General features: G+C 50.2%; 1 protein-coding gene and 1 non-coding gene across 3 annotated transcripts in view; one reads left to right on the top strand and one right to left on the bottom strand.

Annotated features, from left to right (window-relative positions):
- Nucleotides 1-13,371, bottom strand: part of POLDIP3 (DNA polymerase delta interacting protein 3) — a 29,967-nt gene extending 16,596 nt beyond the window's left edge. The window contains exons 1-3 of one of the 2 annotated variants that reach the window (XM_003905640.3): nt 13,205-13,371; nt 1,183-1,573; nt 395-481 (exon numbers count right to left, since the gene is read on the bottom strand). In XM_003905640.3, the coding sequence (XP_003905689.1) occupies nt 395-481; nt 1,183-1,573; nt 13,205-13,263 (537 nt within the window). In that variant the 5' untranslated portion in view covers nt 13,264-13,371. The remainder of the gene's footprint in view (nt 1-394; nt 482-1,182; nt 1,574-13,204) is intronic. The other variant, XM_003905641.3, reaches the window with a different exon arrangement.
- Nucleotides 13,372-13,660: 289 nt separating this feature from the next.
- On the top strand, nt 13,661-13,810 carry LOC116270923. The gene has a single exon (XR_004179224.1). It is a non-coding gene; the product is annotated as a U12 minor spliceosomal RNA (small nuclear RNA).
- The last annotated feature ends 3,685 nt before the right edge of the window (nt 13,811-17,495 follow it).

Here is a 17,495-nt window from a genome sequence, read left to right as displayed (position 1 = left end):
GAGATTGAGACCAGCCTGGCGAACACTGTGAAACCCCATCTCTACTAAAAATACAAAAATTAGTGGGGTGTGGTGGTGCACGCCTGTAGTCCCAGATACTCAGGAGGCTGAGGCAGGAGGATCAATTGAACCTGGGAGGCAGAGGTTGTAGTGAGCCGAGATTACGCCACTGCACTCCAGCCTGGCGACAGAGCGAGACTCCGTCTCAAAAAAAAAAAAAGAAGTTTCTTCTTTAAATTGCAAAAAGTTCACTGTAACCCTGCCTCCAGTACTACCAACTGGGAACCTTGGGAGCAAGCCTCAGTCCATGCACCCAAGTAGGCCTCATTAAAAAACATGTGCACGCCTACATGTTCACTATGTACACACACACTCTCTCTCTCACTCACTCTACCTGTTTGGCCTGGTGGTTATTGACAACATTGATTCTCATTCCAGCAGGATGGGGATGAAGTGGTGCCATGGCTTTCTGCTGTGGAACCTGGAAACACTCAGTGGTCAGAATTCACCCCACAGGGTCCACATGCATTCTCTAGAAGGAGGGGGTTACTGAACTTGATACATGGTGCGCATGCAGCTTTGGTCTTTGGTAAAAGGCACTACAGAGGGCCTTATCCCCCACAGTAGGAAGTAAAAGAATCATCATCAACCCAGAGACCACATGGTATGCACATGTAGGGCTTAACGGACTTGGCTCACTAAATGTTTGCTGCGGCCGCTGCTGTTCCTATTACCAAAGCTGCTATGAAGGTTAAACGACATTGTTTCCTTTCCCTCTGTGGTGGCAGCTGTGAAGGGTGGCCAGTGCCCTGGACTCAGGGCAAATCCCACTGGGCCTGGGGGTGGAGTGAGGACTGTAAGATCATGTATGTTAAGTGCTTGCCACATGGCATGTGCTCAATAAATCTTTTGTCCTTTCCTCTCTCTTCCACCACTATCTCACTTGGGAAAGTCACTAAATTTCTATGGGCCTCCTCTTTCTTTTGTACAGAACTGAGATAATACCCTTCCTTCCTTGTATAGTTCCTTGGCTATAACGTACTTAAAGCCCCTGTAAGGAGCAAAGTGCTATACCAACACTTGAGAGGATAGTAGTTTTGCCCAATCACTCCTGGCACCTTGCCTCTAAATCTACCTTTGTTACTAGCTTTCTGGGAATTCATGACAAAAGCCACAACTTACCTGGATGGTTTTGGTGAGTTTCAGAGCAGGGGTCACTGTCCCCACAGGTGGGTTTATGAAGGCAGCAGGGGAACTCCTCTTCAAGCTAATCTTCTCCCGGGCATCAGCGACCTGGCGGGGCTTCTGGGGCGCCGTGGTCTGCTGCTTGCGAGAGTTCAACATCTCTCTGGCATCCTGCACTTTCCCTTTGATCCGAAATCGGGCATCTTTCTGCAAAAGCTTCTCCCGGGCATCCTTGACTCCCAGTTTGAGCCGGGCATCTGAGAGGCCAATCTTTTGCCGGGCATCAAATCTCTGCTGGAAAGTGGCTGTGCGTGTTGACTGGCTGAGAAGGCCTTGCTGGATCCCAACTCGAGATCGGACACCTCCAACCCCCGGTCTGGCATTAAGCCTGTAAATACAAATTGCAATCAATATTAAGTGGATCTGGATATCAACAGCAGTCTATGAAAGTGGAACTGTGGTAACACTGGGGACAGAGGAGGTCCTGGAGAATCAGAAAGCAGTTCCTTGCCTGTGCCTGAGTAAATAATTATGCTTACATGATGACTCCTTTTCTGGTTTCATGATGGCTTTTAACTTTGCATTTTAAGCAAAATTAAGAGGGAGGGGCTGGCAAGTTTTATCACTAGCTAAGACTGTTTCGCTTCCTAGACCACCTGTCTTGAGACACCAACATGGACAATAACTTCCCAACAATGCCAGTCAAATAAAATAAACATCCACCAAATATAATCCCACTCATCTGAAGAGTAACTTTAGTTTCCAAAGCCCATCCCCATCCATGTTCTCACTCAGCCCTCTCAGCACCCTGAGAAGTACTTACTATGCCCACTTCACAGTGGGAGAAGTAGGTTTGGAGAGGCTCAATGACTAACAAAGAGTGTCTTTAAGGAAGGCAGACACCATTTACTGGGCTAGGACCAAGAGAGCAAACATGTGGGTCTGGCTTAGAGCTAGAGGAAAACAGAAAACACAAAGACTTGGTAGGAAAAAAACATAAAGTTGCAATAGCAAAAATATCAAATACAGAAACCACTGAAATTGGAAATGATGGGTTCAGGGTTCACTGTTTGAGTAATGGGTACACTAGAAGCCTAATCCTCACCAGTATGCAATATAATCCATGGAACAAACATGTACATGCACTTCCTGAATTTAAAATAAAATATATTTTTTTAATTGGAAATGAATGAAACTCCATAAACAGGCCCTGGTCTCTTTCTTGGGTTCCTCTGTTGGCCTACAATGGCTTCAAAGTGAACAGACGGCCCTCCCCAGTACAGCACTGGAGATCCTCCCCAAGGTCTTTGGGCTTCTTCTGTCACCTGCCACTCTCAGGCCTCTCTACAGTAGCTACCATCAACGGCCACTCCTGTGGCAGAAGCTCCACCTGGGGACTCCTATGTCAAGGTGTGCTCTTTGGAAAATCCTCCCCGATTTCTCCAGACCAGCTCTTCTCTGTGCCTATTTTTACACATGCTTGTTTCCTTTTTTCTCTCCCTACCTGGGTGGGGCTGGGAGAATGGGGTTCATTCCTTTTGCAGGGCCCAGCACCTCCTAAGCAGCATTGAGCCCTGGCTGAGTGTCAGAAACTCCGGTGGCGCTTCTTAAATACGGAGCTATCCAGATCCCACCCTAGATACTGAATCCAAAATCTGGGGGGAAGCCTGGTCATCTGCATTTCTAACTCCATGGGTGATTCTGGAGAAGAGCCATGTTGAGGATCTCTGACCTGGTGTTAGAGGGTAAACTGCTGCATAAGCGAGTTCCTATACTGCCTCCCACTTCACTGCCTGGACCTCCCAGGAGGCATCTCTCATACTGGGCCAGTCACTGGCACTCTCCCACTGCTGCATTCAAGTGGCTGGAGTGAAGACTGGCTGTCAGTTCCTTTGCTAATAAATACCAGAAGTATAGCCAAAGGTGAGCCTACCTGGTACCAATAAAAGCAAACCTGGACCTTCATCTTGTTATACCTCAAATAATGGAAAAACACCCACTGCCTCCAATATGCCAGTACCAGACCTACGGTGGCAATACAGACTGAACCTGTGTCCCCCCAAAATTCCTCTGTTGAAACCTAATCTGCAATGTGATGGTGGTAGGAGGTGGGGGCCTTTGGGAAGTGATTAAGTCATGAGGACAGAGACTTCATGAATGGGATTAGTGCCCTTTATAAGGAAGAAGCCCCAGAAAGCTCCCTGGCCCCTTCCACCATGTGAGGACTCAGCAAAAAGACCATCTAGAACCAGGAAGCAGGCAGGCCCTCATCAGACATGGAATCCGCCAGCATCCTGATCCCAGACGTCCCAGACTCTCTGTGAGAAGGAAGTTTCTGTTTTTTCTGTGTGTGTGTGTTTTTTTGTTGTTGTTGTTGTTTTTTTCTGAGACTCCTCTTGCTCTGTTGCCCAGGCTGGGGTGTAGTGGCGCTATCTCGGCTCACTGCAAGCTCCGCCTCCCGGGTTCACGCCATTCTCCTGCCTCAGCCTCCCGAGTAGCTGGGACTACAGGCGCCCGCCACCATGCCCGGCTAATTTTTCATATTTTTAGTAGAGACGGGGTTTCATCGTGTTAGCCAGGATGGTCTTGATCTCCTGATCTCATGATCTGCCCGTCTTGGCCTCCCAAAGTGCTAGGATTACAGGAGTGAGCCACTGCGCCCGGCAGTTTCTGTTTTCTATAAGCTACCCAGCTTATGGTGTTTTCTTATAGCAGCCTAAATGGACTAAAACAGGCAGTGATGCATGCCATCATTTTTCTCTTTGGAAAGTGGCAAATTAAGATTTAAAGATTTTCCAGTGAGTTCTGGGTAGAAGGGTCATTTATACAGTTAATCAGATAAGGCTTAAGGTTTACTTGCCCATCCCTGCCCTATTTTTTATTTATTTATTTATTTTATTTTTTGAGACGGAGTCTAGCGCTGTCGCTCAAGCTGCAGTGCAGTGGTGCGATCTCAGCTCACTGCAAGCTCCGCCTCCCGGGTTCACGCCATCCTCCTGCCTCAGCCTCCTGAGTAGCTGGGACTACAGGCGCCCGCCACCGCGCCTGGCTAATTTTTTGTATTTTTAGTAGAGACGGGGTTTCACCGTGGTCTCGATCTCCTGACCTTGTGATCCGCCCGCCTCGGCCTCCCAAAGTGCTGGGATTACAGGCGTGAGCCACTGTGCCCGGCCCTGCCCTATTTTTTAATGTGAGGACTCTGGGAGATGGAGGCACTAGAGAAAGCAGGGCCAAAGGAAGGGGGTGTTCAGGGGGCCGGTATGCATGATTAGAAAGAAATGGTTGTATGTGGTAGATGGCATCCACCCTCCCTAGGACTGGGCTATCCTAGGCTTTGTGTTCCATGGCCTGCAAAGTCATGGACAAACTGGGGCTATCCTTTGGGGTAACCTCAGAAACCTGCAGCTAGGCCAGGTGCAGTGACTCACACCTGTAATCCCAGCACTTTGGGAGGCCAAGGCAGGTGGATCACTCGAGGTCAGGTGTTCAAGACCAGCCTGGCCAACATGGTGAAACCCCGTCTCTACTAAAAATGCAAAAATCAGCCAGATGTGGTGGCACGCACCTGTAATCCCAGCTACTCGGAAGGCTGAGGCAGGAGAATCGCCTGAACCCAGGTGATGGAGGTTACAGTAAGTCAAGATTACACCACTGCACTCCAGCCTGGGCGACAGAGCAAGACTGTTTCAAAAAAAATAAAGGACACGATCAATGAAAACTTTTGAGTATTACTCACTACAGGTTGACAATTTTTGGCACAGACTTTTTTTTTTTTTTTTTTTAAGAGACAAGGCTGGGCACAATGGCTCATGCCTGTAATCTCAGCACTTTGGGAGGTCAAAGTAGGAGGATGGCTTGAGCCCAGGAGATCAAGAATAGCATGGGCAACATAGCCGGACTCCCTGGGCATGGTGGCTCACACCTGTAATCTCAGCACTTTGGAAGGCTGAGGCAGGACGACGGCTTGAGCCCAGGAGTTCAGGACCAGCCTGGGCAACAAAGTGAGACTCCATCTCTATAAAAATGAAAGCAGAGGGCCGGGTGCGGTGGCTCACGCCTGTAATCCCAGCACTTTGGGAGGCCGAGGCGGGCAGATCATGAGGTCAGGAGATCGAGACCATCCTGGCTAACATGGTGAAACCCCGCCTCTACTAAAAATACAAAAAAAAAAAAAAATTAGCCGGGTGCGGTGGCGGGTGCCTGTAGTCCCAGCTACTCGGGAGGCTGAGGCAGGAGAACGGTGTGAACCTAGGAGGCGGCACTTGCAGTGAACCGAAATCGCACCACTGTACTCCAGCCTGGGCGACAGAGCAAGACTCTGTCTCACCAAAAAAAAAAAAAAAAAAAAAAAAAAATTGAAAGGACAGAATCTCATTCGGTTGCCCAGGCTGGAGTGCAGTGATCACAGCTTACTTCAGCCTTGACCTCCTGCCTCAGCCTTCTAAGTCTGGAGCCACCATGCTCAGCTTTAGACATCCTTTAAATGTTACAACCCCATGAATCAGGTTATTGTTCACATTCTATCAATGAGGAAACTCAGAACCAAGGAGATTAACTATCCCAAGAGCTACTAACGGGTGAGGAATGGGTTTGAACTTCACTGTGCCTGGTTCAAGCATCAATTAAATAAGCATGGGTTAAAAGTAAACATCAAAACTGGAAGAGTTACGAAAAAACTTTAAAAAATAAAAAAGGCTGGGAGCAGTAGCTCATGCCTGTAATCCTGACACTTTGGGAGGCCAAGGCAGACAGACTGCTTGAGCCCAGGTGTTCGAGACCAGCCTAGGCAACATGGCAAAACCCTGTCTCTACAAAAGATACAAAAAAATTAGCTGCAAGTGTTGATGCACACCTGTAGTCACAGCTACTCAGGAGGCCAAGGCAGGAGGATCAACTAAGCCCAGGAGGTCCAGGCTGCAGTGAGCCAAGATCACGCCACTGGACTCCAGTCTGCGTGACAGAACAAGACCCTATCTCAAAAATAAAAACAAAATAAACAAAAACAAACAAAAACAAAAAACAAAACCAAAAACCACCACCAAAACAAAAAGAAACAATCTTCCTTATTAGTGTCTGGTAATTCAGTTTCAATATGTTGTTAAACCCTTAAAAATTTACACATATATAAAGGAAGGATGAACACTGTCCCCAGGCTGAAGAAATATTAGGATTCCGGTCATGCCCAGGGATACAGAGCACTCTCTAGTGACCAAAAGGTGAGCACAAGCAGCGAGGCAAGCGGGCAATGCACGCACTGAGAACTCACACAGCACAGTGCCTGCCTGGCAGGGAGGACCACCAAGATGCTTTGTGCTGGCATTTTTATCTATTTGAACAGCCTAACAGGCACATTTGTGGGTGGGAGGTAACGGTAGTTGAGGATGTAGTAGGAGCTCCTCACGGTGGGAAGGAGTAAGCTATTTCCCCTCAATCTGATGCACTCAGTTCCCTGGTTCCACCAGTGCTTTCAACTTCTTTCGTGAACAGCTTGAGGGGGCTTCAGTGTTCAGGCTTTTTATAATCACAGCTGCTCTTCCTGCATGAAAAGACAGCTATTCATCCCAGCAGGCAGCCGTACTGGTTTCAGGCAGGCATTAGTCATCGGAAATTTTTCAAATCAACACTCCTGCTAGGGGTAGGTCTCTAAAACATAGACTCAATTATGTTACCCTTCCGCTTCTAGAACTGCTGAGGGCTCCTTAACAAAGCCCAACCCCTGGGGGGAGCCTCGGGTCTGGCTCCAGCTTATGGCTGCAGCCTCACTCCCCACAGTAGTGACTACTGACGTTCCCAAAACACATCCTGCACTTTTATCCTCAGTAAATGTTTGGGAGGGGGAAGGAGGAAGGTTTTGAGTGAGTCTCGTAACGCCCCATATCCATCGCACTGAAACTACAGCTCTGCAACTGCTTCCAGGCCTTCAGCAGGTATTCCGCGAGGTCCTGGCAAGAGTGCTGCTGGCAGGTGAGAAGGCAAACACTCCCTGGACCCCAAATTCTCTCCCCTATATCCCCAACGGGAACCTGGCATACATGTGATGACCAGCAGGGAGGGTCTGTCTGGGCTATAGGAATATCTCACCCTCCTGGCTCTGTCTGGGGAGGGCAGGGCTACAGCCCGCTCAGGACAGATGTCCAGTCCAAAGGATTCAGGCCCATGAAGTGGGGCCCTGGATTATTATAAAGTAGATTTTAACCCACGGGTTTCAAATCCTCTGGGTTACGGGAGGCGGAGGTTGCTGTGAGCCAAGATCGCACCAATGCACTCCAGTCTGGGCCACAGCGCAAGACTCTGTCTTAAACAAACAAACAAACAAAAAAAACTTCTGGGTTAGGGGATGTATGTGTTTAGGTCATTTTTATAGAGAGAAAACAGCTTAATTCTAACTATGACTGAGGGTCAACTCTGAATTAGGTGTTTTAGAAACACAAAGAAAAGGCCGGACACAGTGCCTCCTCACGCCTGTAATCCCAGCACTTTGGGAAGCCGAGGTGGGCGGATCACGAGGTCAGGAGATCGAGATCATCCTGGCTAACACGGTGAAAACCCGTCTCTACTAAAAACACACAAAAAAAAATTAGCTGGGAGTAGAGGTGGGCGCCTGTAGTCCCAGCTACTTGGGAGGCTGAGGCAGGAGAATGGCATGAACCTGGGAGGCGGAGCTTGCAGTGAGCGGAGATCGTGCCACTGCACTCCAGCCTGGGGGACAGAGAGAGACTCCGTTTCAAAAAAAAAAAAAAAGCAGCACAAAGAAAAACAAGACACTAAAATACTTTCCCCTGCTGGGCGCACTAGCTCACGCCTTTAATCCCAGTACCTTGGGAGGCCAAGGCGGGCGCATCACCTGAGGTCAGGAGTTTGAGACCAGCCTGACCAACACAATGAAACCCTGTCTCTACTAAAAATACAAAAAATTAGCCAGGCGTAGTGGCGCACACCTGTAGTCTCAGCTATTCAGGAGGATGAGGCAGGAGAATCGCTTGAACCCAGGAGGCGGAGGTTTCAGTGAGCTGAGATTGCACCATTGTACTCCAGCCTGGGCAGCAAGAGCAAAACTCTGTCTCAAAAATAAATAAAATAAAATAAAATACTATCCCCTTACCCAAGAGTCTTGTGCAGATGTTTCATTTTAAAACATAATTCTTTGCCTAGAGTTATGTAATAACCCATTTCCTCCCTTTTGTGTTTAGGTTTATATTTCCTTTATCTTATTTCAACAAGGAAACAAGCGGTCAGCACCAGGATCAGAGTCCTGAGCTGAACTGCAAAGTTTACAATCCACCCTGTCCCCCCACAACCTCCCACTTCCAGCTCCAAGGACTCCCCAGATGAGGCATCTGGCCCAGAGAGCTGCTTAACTCTAGCCTCCAGCACACTCAAGGCTGCCACACTGAACTGCTTGGAGGCAGCAGACAGCAAGCTATTCACTGAGGGTTAAACTCATCAAACTAACAAGAGGGGACATGTCAACTGACTTAACTGGGGATGCCCTCATATCTAAAGGAAGAAACTGCTGGGCACAGTGGCTCAGGCCTGTAATCCCAGCACTCTGTGAGGTAGAGGCAGGAGGACTGCTTGAGTCCAGCAGTTCGAAACCAGCCCGGGCAACATGGCGAGACCTCGTCTCTACAGAAAATACAAAAATAATTAGCCAGGCATGATAGCATCTGCCTGTGGTCCCAGTTACTTGGTAGGCTGAGGCAGGAAGAATGCTTAAGCCCAGGAGGCAGAGGTTGCAGTGAGCCGTGATCTTGCCACTGCACTCCAGCCTGGACAACAGAGCAAGACCCTGTCTCAAATAAATAAAGGAAGAAACCAACATGAGGGGCAGGCCAGCACTGCACCTGGTGCCTAATGCTATCCTGAGGAGACTCTCTACGGATCTTTCGCAACTAAGGTCACTGGAGATGTGCTGTGGTAAGGAAAGACAGCCTCTCACCATGGAAGAAGGTATCACTCAAAACGACCCCCTTCTGGGTCAATCATTTCCCATTAGTCAAGGAATCTTTTACTAATTAATTGGAGGCCTAGGTAATAATAATGGTAATGACTCTTCTCTTTCCTTTTTAAAGAGATGAGGTCTTGCTCTGTCAACCAGGCTGGGGTGCAGTGGTGCAAGCATGGGTCACTGCAGCCTTGAACTCCTGGGCTCAGGCAATCCTCCTGCCTTAGCCTCCCTCACAGCGGCAGTTACAGGCACGAGCCACCACTGCATCCAGCTATGACCCTTTTCTTGACTCAAAAGGTGTGAAGAACACAAAACAGAACGGCTGCTTTTGAGAACAAGCACATTCCACAAATGTGATCCTTGGGATCACAGGAAACAAAGTGAGCAGAGTGGTGGGGAAAGAGGTTATTTACACTTCCTCAAGCTGGATCTTTGGCTATTTCTACCAAGAGGAAAAAAGCTTTCTTAAACAACAAAATTCTTCCTGGAACATCCATGCAACATTAAAACCACAGTTCCAAGTATGCAGATTTCTTCTAGGCAGTATGTAAAATAGAATATATGGCCGGGCGCACTGGCTCACACCTGTAATCCCAGCACTTTGGGAGGCTGACGGGGGTGGATCATTTGAGATCAGGAATTCAAGACCAGCGTGACCAACATGGTGAAACCTCGTCTCTACTAAAAATACAAAAAATTAACCAGGCATGGTGGTGCATGCCTATGGTCCCAGATACTTGGGAGGCTGAGGCAGGAGAATCGCTTGAACCCGGAAGCCAGAGGTTGCAGTGAGCTGAGATCATGTCACTGCACTCCAGCCTGGGCAACAGAGCGAAGCTCCAACTCAAAAAATATAAAGACATAAAATAAAAATAAACTTACTGCAGGAAATGACATCTGTTCATTGAATTTGTTCAGATCCTTCACATTATCTTAACAGGGACCCCTGGATCTAGTTTTTCTTTGTTGGCTGTGCAAGTGAGATAAAAATGGAGTTTCCAGAAGATTTAACTCAAACCCAGCATGCACTCCAGGTTCTCCCACACTAGTCTCTCTGCCTGCACTCTTTGGCCCAATCCAATCCTCACATAATGACAAAGCAATATTCTCGTGCTAAAACTTGAATCACGTTACTCCTTAAGAAGCCTTCAATGACAATAACGAAAACTAACATCTATCAAGCACTTAAGTGCCCGTTGTCAGAAACTTTTCAATGCATTTTAGGTATATTAATTCACTCGATCCTGACAATAACCTAATAAAGTAGACATTACTCATGTTTTATAGATAAGTAAAGAGAGCAAGGCATGGTTAAGTAACTTGCAGAGGGTTCTACGGAAAGTGGGAGAAGCCGGGATTGGAACCCTGACGGTGACTCCAGAGTCCCAGTGCTCACCTATGCTCCAGGGGCACTGTGTGCTTCTATTCCTTTAAGGAAAGGTTCAAGATAATTACCAGCCTTTGCTGAACACTTGCCACATGGCACAAACTTTAAAACATACCTTCTGGCGGGCCGTGGTGGCTCATGCCTGTAATCCCAGGACTTTCGGAGGCCGAGGGGGGTGGATCACCTGAGGTGAGGAGTTCCAGACCAGCCTGGCCAACATGGTGAAACCCCATCTCTACTTAAAATACAAAAATTAGACAGGTGTGGTGTTAGGCACCTGTAATCCCAGCTACTTGGGAGGCTGAGGCAGCAGAATCGCTTAAACCCGGAAGGCAGAGGTTGCAGTGTGCCAAGGCTGTGCCACTGCACTCCAACCTGGACAATACAGTGAGACTCCATCTCAAAACAAAAACAAAAAAAACCCGGCCGGGTGCAGAGGCTCAAGCCTGTAATCCCAGCACTTTGGGAGGCCGAGACGGGCGGATCACGAGGTCAGGAGATCAGGACCATCCTGGCTAACACGGTGAAACCCCATCTCTACTAAAAAATACAAAAAATTAGACGGGCGAGGTGGCGGGTGCCTGTAGTCCCAGTTATTGGGGAGGCTGAGGCAGGAGAATGGCGTAAACCCGGGAGGCGGAGCTTGCAGTGAGCTGAGATCCGGCCACTGCACTCCAGCCCAGTGGACAGAGCGAGACTCCGTCTCAAACAAAAAACAAAAAAAAAAACAAAAAAAATCTTTCTCACATTTAATTCCTTCAACCAGGAATCACCATTACAAATGAGGAAACTGCCTAGTTTAGAAGTCCCCTGGCCAGGGAAACAGAACCCAACTGTTTCACGTGCCAGGTGTATCCAACTGCAAGGCCCCTGTTCCTGTGGATCCACACATACCCCCCACCCCATTCCTGCAGCCCCACCTACTGCCCAACACAAAACTCTGCACACACTAAAGCCAAAACCGTACAGATCAAATAGACTACAGTGCGGTCCACCTGTAGTCAGAAACTGGGGGAGTGACCACAGAGAGAGAAGAACCTGGTGTCGATCATTCTGTCGTTTCCAAAGGAACCTACAAAACCTGGATGGATTTAGAAGTGGCCAGAGGAGCCAGCGCCAACTTCACATCAGACACTAGGCGGAGATGTGACAGAGCTTTCGCAGTCAGTAGCTGAGGAAACAAATACTAATGCATGCCCGTTATGAACCAGAAGCCAGGTAAGTGCTGGCTGCGAATTACCAGGTGGTGGTGGCAGTTGTAGTTGATACAAGTGTCCAGGATGGGGAAGGAGGTGAGGGATACATTTCAGACATCAAGAGAAAAACCTAGCCACAGGCACACGGGTGATATGAATAAACATCCGCTGAATGGCCGGGCCTGTGGCTCATGCCTGTAATCCCAGCACTTTAGGAGGCCGAGGCGGGTAGATCACATGAGGTCAGGAGTTCGAAACCAGCATGACCAACATAGTGAAACCTCCGTCTCTACTAAAAATACAAAAATTAGCCAGGCGTGGTGGTGCACACCTGTAGTCCCAGTTACTCGGGACGCTGAGGCAGGAGAATCGCTAGAACCGGGGAGGCGGAGGTTACAGTGAGCCGAGACCGCACCACTGCACTCCAGCCTGGGCGACGGAGCAACACTCCGTCTCAAAAAATAAATAAAAATAAACATCTGCTGAGAAAACATATGTCTGAGAAAACAGTATCTAACATATTTACATCCTGGCTATTTACAAAGACACTTAAACTTAATGCGTGTTGGGAAACTATTGGGCAAAGTTCTCACTTCTTCATACAGGTGAACTCAGCTCACAAAGACTTGAAATGACTAATAACATTTAACTGTCATGGGGAAGTTTGGGAGACATGACTGCAAATCACCTCCATGGCTCCTCAACCAGCTCAAGCACTTTCTTCTCCCTAAGGAAATAACCAATCTCCAGCCCAGCCCACTTGTTTTTCAAGCCCATGCAGGAGGCCAACTCAGCCAGCAATTAAATCGCACTCAGCCCCGCCGCTCAGTTCTCCGAGGTCTCGGGCAAGTCACTCTACCACTCCCAGCCTCAAGTTCCCCATCAGTAAAAGTGGAGTAACATGAATTGCTAGCAGACAACAGGACCGTGAAAGATCAAACGAGGCATCGTTTATACGAACAGGCTTAGAAAACTTAAGACGCCGCACAAAGGGAGGCGAGTGTTAACAGAGGCCGCGTGGACGGGGATTTGGACTTGCGCCTCAGCTTCGGCCGTCGGAGCAAGTCACTTCCCTGCTGCTAAACTTCGGTTGCCTCAACTATAAGATAGGTGGAGACCAAGCAGCCCCGAGATCACGGAGCGGGGCCCAAATGCCAGTCCAGACAGGCCAGGGGGCTGCACCGCCAAGACTCCCGGACCCCGGAACGCGGGGGCCCTAGGGTGCAGCCCCTCAGGTCCACGAGGCGGCACTCTGTCCCGCCGCGGCCCCGTCGGCCTCCCAGGCCCGCCGGAGGGACTGCGCCTCGGCCAGTGGGCGGGCGGTCGGGGCCGCTGCGGCGACGGCGGCGGCCCGGCCAATGAGGAGCGCGGCTGCTGTTGGGGGCGGGCGCACCCGGTCCTCCGCGTCGCGCCGGGCCGCTCCCTCCCCCGCCTCGAGCTCCACTATGCCGCGGACCCGAAACCCCGAAGAAAAGAAAGGTCTCTCACCGTCCTTTCGCCACCGCCCCGCGCTTCCTGATGAGTTCGTCCAGGGAGATGTCCGCCATCTTGCTCCGCCGAGCGAGCCGAAAGCTGCCGAGACACCCCCAGCCCGCGAGCCCGCCCCTTCGGCCGCTACAGAGCGACGAACTACTTCCGACGTCCGCCGACCAACTCTCGCGACAGCCAGCTAAACGCAAGCAAGAACCGGAAGGGGCGGGGACGCTCCCCGTGAGCCTTCGCGGAGCTGGCTGCTCATCTGCATACAGAAGGTCGACATATTATGAATTATTTATTCTCCCCGACGAAAAAACATTAAATGAAAAGCAACAAAATAATTTCATTAACAAGTAAGACAAACTTCAATGGAAGTGGATCATTACCTCAACGGTCAACTATGATACTCATCATACGCCAAATGAGAATATGATTCATTACCTAGGAAATAAGAGTTACCGTTTCTTTATGCCTTAAACTTATGAGTAAGGAAAATAACGATTCGGGGTGACGCCCGAATCCTCACTGCTAATGTGAGACGAATTTTTGAGCGGGTAAAGGTCGCCCCTAAGGTGACCCGCCTACTTTGCGGGATGCCTGGGAGTTGCGATCTGCCCGATCCCTTTACATCTGAAAAGTAGACTGGGCGCGGGGTGGCGCAGTTTGTTTCTTTCCGGTGCATGGTGGGTGCGTTCTCGTTCCTGTTTTCTCCTGCCCGCGCCGCCGGTTCCTAGGGAGTCCAGTTACCGGCTGGGGACGCTCTGCACTTCATCGCTGTCCCCAACTGCGCATTGAGTCAGTCCAAGGTTGCCCACAATATTGACGTTGTGACCCACGAAACTGGCAATTTCCATACATGCGGACTTAACCCAGTTCTCCCAAACTTCCCTGTATAACCGCTTCTCTGTGCTTCAGAAAGATACGTCCGGCCCCGGCCTCACACAGCAGCTCAGTTAATGACAGCGTGTCTTCACTTTGCGACTTTATAATGTAGTGCTCTTGGGGGTGAGAGCCGGACGACTGCCTGGCTCTCGTCCCGGTGGCGGCGTGACCGGTGGCGGCGTGACCGTCACGAGCAAAGCACTTCATCTCTCTGCCTCTGTCTTCCTAATATGTATTATGGAGCAAATAATTTATAGGGCGTTGGGAGAGTTAAAGAGACTAATGCATTTAAGTGTTAAATACAGGGAATGACTTTTGCATTGATACAGCCCCAGCCTCCAGCATGCGCCAGGCATGAGGTAGGTGTTCGGCACATATTTGTCCAATCACTCTAAAAATACACTCCATGCCCTTAGAACAGATGGGGTTAAGTCCTCTTGGCCATCAGGCATCAGGAGCTCCGTACAGAAACTGGGTAAGAGGCCAGTGGCGGTGGCCACGCCTGTAATCCCAGCACTTTGGGAGGCCGAAGCGGGTGGATCACCTGAGGTCAGGAGGTTGAGACCAGCCTGGCCAACACGGAGAAACTCCGTCTCTACTGAAATTTAAAAAAAAAAAAAAAAAAAGAAAAAATGAAAAAAAAAAGCCAGGTGTGGTGGCACGGCCTGAAATCCCACCTACTCAGGAGACTAAGGCAGAAGAATCACTGGAACTCGGGAGGCGGAGGTTGCAGTGAGCCGACATCGCGCCATTGCACTCCAGCCTGGGCAACACAGCAAGACTCCATTTCAAAAAAAAAGAAAGAAAGAGGGTAAGAGCGATTGTACAATCCTTCTGCCTCAGCCTCCCGAGTAGTTGGGACTACAGGCTCACCCCACCACTCCGGGCTCCCTCCCAGGCCTCTTTTCCTCACCCATAAAACGGGACCATTAAGCCTTTCCTCCCTTCCAGGCGTGCCAGGAGGAACGCGCGACGGGAGGACAGGCTGGCCAGTGGGGTCAGCTGGGCAGTGTAGAGCAGATGCGGAGGACGATTTTATTTTTGTTTTTATTTTTGAGATGGAGTCCCGCTCTGTCGCCCAGGCTAGAGTGCAGTGGCATGATCTCAGCTCACTGCAGCCTCCGCCTCCCGGGTTCAAGCAATTCTCCTATCTCAGCCTCCCGAGGAGCTGGGATTACAGGCGCGTGCCACCACGCCTGGCTAATTTTTGTATTTTTAGTGCAGACGGGGGTTTCACCATGTTGACCAGGCTGGTCTCAAACTCCTGACCTCAGGCGATCTGCCCGCCTCGGCCTCCCAAAGTGCTAAGATAACAGGCGTGAGCCACCGCGCCCGGCCGACTTTTTTTTTTTTTTTTTTTTAAAGTCAGCACAACTGATCATAAACATGTAATCTAAGTCTGGGATGGCCCCCTCCCCCGCGGCATTTCAGAGCTTTGTTTGGACGTTTGGTCCCAAAGACAGGGATGGCGGGCACGTGGGGGTGGGGACTGGTGGGGCTCTGGCCCTCCCAACGTCCCGGGGCATCCCCAGAGTGAAGCCCCTTGCGGATCTCCCAGCCAGGGCCCCACTCCCTGTCTTTTGTGGACTCGCAGGACTTTTTGCTCAGTGAGAACAAACGGAGTTTCTAGCAGAGCAGCTGCGCCGCAGCGGAAGGAATTCGGGTCCTGCCCGGGAAGCCGCGCCCCAGGCGGTAGAGCCTGGCAGCGTCTGCGGCCGCGACTCCGGGGATTCTGCTCCTGCCCCATGTATCCCCGGGACCGGCTCAGCGTTTGCGTGCAGAAATAGTCTGTTTCACCAGAGTCTTTTTTTTTTTTTTTTTTGAGACAGTGTCTCACTCTGTTGCCCAGGCTGGAGTGCAGTGGCTTGATCTTGGCTCACTGCAAGCTTAGTCTCCCACGTTCAAGCGATCCTCCTGCCTCAGCACCCCCAGTAGCTGGGATTACAGGCACACGTCACCAAGCCCTGCTAATTTTTGTATTTTTAGTAGAGACGGGGTTTCACCATGCTGGTCTCGAACTCCTGACCTCAGGTGATCCACCCGCTTCGGCCTCCCAAAGTGCTGGGATTACAGGTGTGAGCCACCGCACCCAGTCTCCTTTCTTGCTCTTTTATAACTCATTTGGAGCTGTGTTGATTTTTAAATTCTTCGCATAGGTAGGTGACACTGCCTGTGAATTCTGGAGTGTAAAGGACCCGTTACAACTGTTATTTTAAAGGTGTTGTCCAGGTGCAGTGGCTCATGCCTGTGATCCCAGCACTTTGTGAGGCCGAGGCAGGTGGGTCACCTGAGGTCAGGAGTTTCAGACCAGCCTGACCAACATGGCGAAACCCCGTCTCTACCAAAACTACAAAAAATTAGCCGGTGTGGTGGTGCACACCTGTAATCCCAGGTATTCCGGAGACTGAGGCAAGAGAATCACTTGAACCCGGGAGGCAGAGGTTGCAGGGAGCCGAGATTGTGTCACTGCACTCCAGCCTGGGAGACAGAGCGAGACTTCGTCTCAAAAATAATAAATAAAGGTGTTGAGTCTGAATGGAGAATAGCCGCCATAAAGCCCTCTCCCGTTTTCTGAATGGGGAAATAGACCTGCAGGGGGTAGGAATCAGGTCCAATTCATCCCCTTTTCCCAGGTCCCGGAGGTAGCCTCTTGTGGGCTCAGGCAGGCCTGTGTTCAAATCCTGTGCCTTTCAGCCTTAGACAAGGACAAAAATGAGGATGAGACCTAATGTGTGTCCACTGCTAGCACAGTCCCTGGCCACAGTGTGGAAAAGGCCATTTTGGGTCTGAGATTCCTTTTCCTGCCCCTGTAGGTAGTGAGGTGGCCAGAGACAGAATGGAAAATGAGAGATGAGAGGAGACAGGGCTTTCCTAGTCCCTGGGGTTGGTCTTGGGCCCTCCTTCCTGTGAACCTGCCCCGTCCCCTCTTCTCCCCCACTCCCCTCCAGTCACACTGACCTCGCTGTGCTCCTGGGGTCACCCAGCAAGTCTCCATAGCACCAGCCTAGCCCCGTCCCCCCTCCAGCCTTGTCATCACTGCCTCCTCCAGCCACCCACCTTCTTTGATCTATTTCTGAAAGTTTATTCCACAAGCTGGTTCCAATGGCAGGGCCTTTGCACCTGCTGTTTCCACCACTTGAACACCCACCCACCCCGGCAGGGCCAGCTCTCTCTTCCCATCCCAGCCCAAATCCATCTCCTTGGGGCCTTCCTGCTACCCCATCTTAAGAACAGCCCCACACCCACTTTGCCTCATCACTTCTGTAATTTACCACCGTGCAGATGGCATCCTCTGACTTCCCTGAGCCTCGAGACTCATCTGATCTTGACGGGAGGCAGCAGCCTAGTGGTGGATTGGGGTGACTAGGGTTGCTTGGTTCCAGCTGGTTTGGTTCTGGGGATTGGGAATTTTTCTTCCTGT

Source organism: Papio anubis, chromosome 16 (genome assembly GCF_008728515.1).
Source record: "Papio anubis isolate 15944 chromosome 16, Panubis1.0, whole genome shotgun sequence".
In the NCBI taxonomy this organism is placed as follows: Eukaryota; Metazoa; Chordata; class Mammalia; order Primates; family Cercopithecidae; genus Papio; species Papio anubis.
This window is presented reverse-complemented; position numbering and strand designations above follow the sequence as displayed.